The sequence below is a fragment of the Tupaia chinensis genome, unplaced genomic scaffold, assembly GCF_000334495.1.
Source record: "Tupaia chinensis unplaced genomic scaffold, TupChi_1.0 Scaffold144171_2, whole genome shotgun sequence".
NCBI classification, from domain to species: Eukaryota; Metazoa; Chordata; class Mammalia; order Scandentia; family Tupaiidae; genus Tupaia; species Tupaia belangeri.
In genome coordinates this window covers 421,195-422,055 of record NW_006204028.1, presented here as the reverse complement: position 1 = coordinate 422,055, position 861 = coordinate 421,195, and the positions used below count along the sequence as shown (strand labels likewise).

General features: G+C 65.7%; 1 protein-coding gene across 1 annotated transcript in view; it reads right to left on the bottom strand.

The window, feature by feature from the left end:
* IGF2BP1 (insulin like growth factor 2 mRNA binding protein 1) overlaps nucleotides 1–855 on the bottom strand; it is a 52,917-nt gene extending 52,062 nt beyond the window's left edge. The window contains exon 1 of the mRNA XM_006166148.3: nucleotides 592–855. Within this exon, the coding sequence (XP_006166210.1) occupies nucleotides 592–766 (175 nt within the window). The 5' untranslated portion in view covers nucleotides 767–855. The remainder of the gene's footprint in view (nucleotides 1–591) is intronic.
* Nucleotides 856–861: the final 6 nt, after the last annotated feature.

Sequence of the window (861 nt, the reverse complement as noted above, 5' to 3'; positions counted from 1 at the left end):
CGGCGCCGCCGCCCCCGCCGCGCCACCCAGCTCACGCCCCACTTTCAAATCAAAATGGCTCAAGCCCCAGGCCCTGGGCGGGAGGCGGGATTGCCGCCCACGTCGTGCCCGAGGGCTTCAGTCTCCAAAGCGAGATAGGAGACGGTGCGGGGGCCCCTTCCACGCCGGGAAAGGCCTAGGGCAGAGGAAAGGGGAGCTGGGGTGCTCAAGCTGGGGGCCAGCCCAGCGGCGAGTAAGAAGGAGCTGGGCAGGGAAGTAGCGCCCAGGCGGGGGTCGTCTCAGCGCCCTTAAAACCACCCTCCCACAAGTGCCCAAGGGGGGTCCCGCCCCGTCAGTGGGGAGGAGGAAGGGACACCCCGGATCTCGGGCTGGGAGAAAGGGTGGACAGATCCCGAATATTTGTGCGCGGGGTGGGAGGGGGTGCGTGGTGGGAGGGGTGGGGAGCGTCGAAGGAGGTAGTCGAGGGTCTGAACCCAGGCCGAGCCCCGCAGGCCCGGGGACAGAGTTGGCGGGCCAGGAGAGAGGAGGTGCAGGTCTCCGTTGTTTGGCAATTTTGTTGTGATTTTTCCAGGCGAGTGGCTGCGCTCTTACCGGAGAAAGTTTCGATGGCCTTCATCGCCCAGTGCTCGTCGGGGCAGTCCACGAAGGCATAGCCGGATTTGACCAAGAACTGGCCGCTGTAGGAGATCTTGTGCTCTGCAAATACTTTCTCCAAGTCCGCGGGGGTCACGCTCTCGTTGAGGTTGCCGATGTAAAGCTTGTTCATGGTGGCGGTCGCGGGGCAGGACGCGGTCCCGGGCGGGCAAGGCCAAGCGTGCGAGCGCGGGCTGCGAGCCTCCTAGGCCGAGAGGCGTTGAGGCC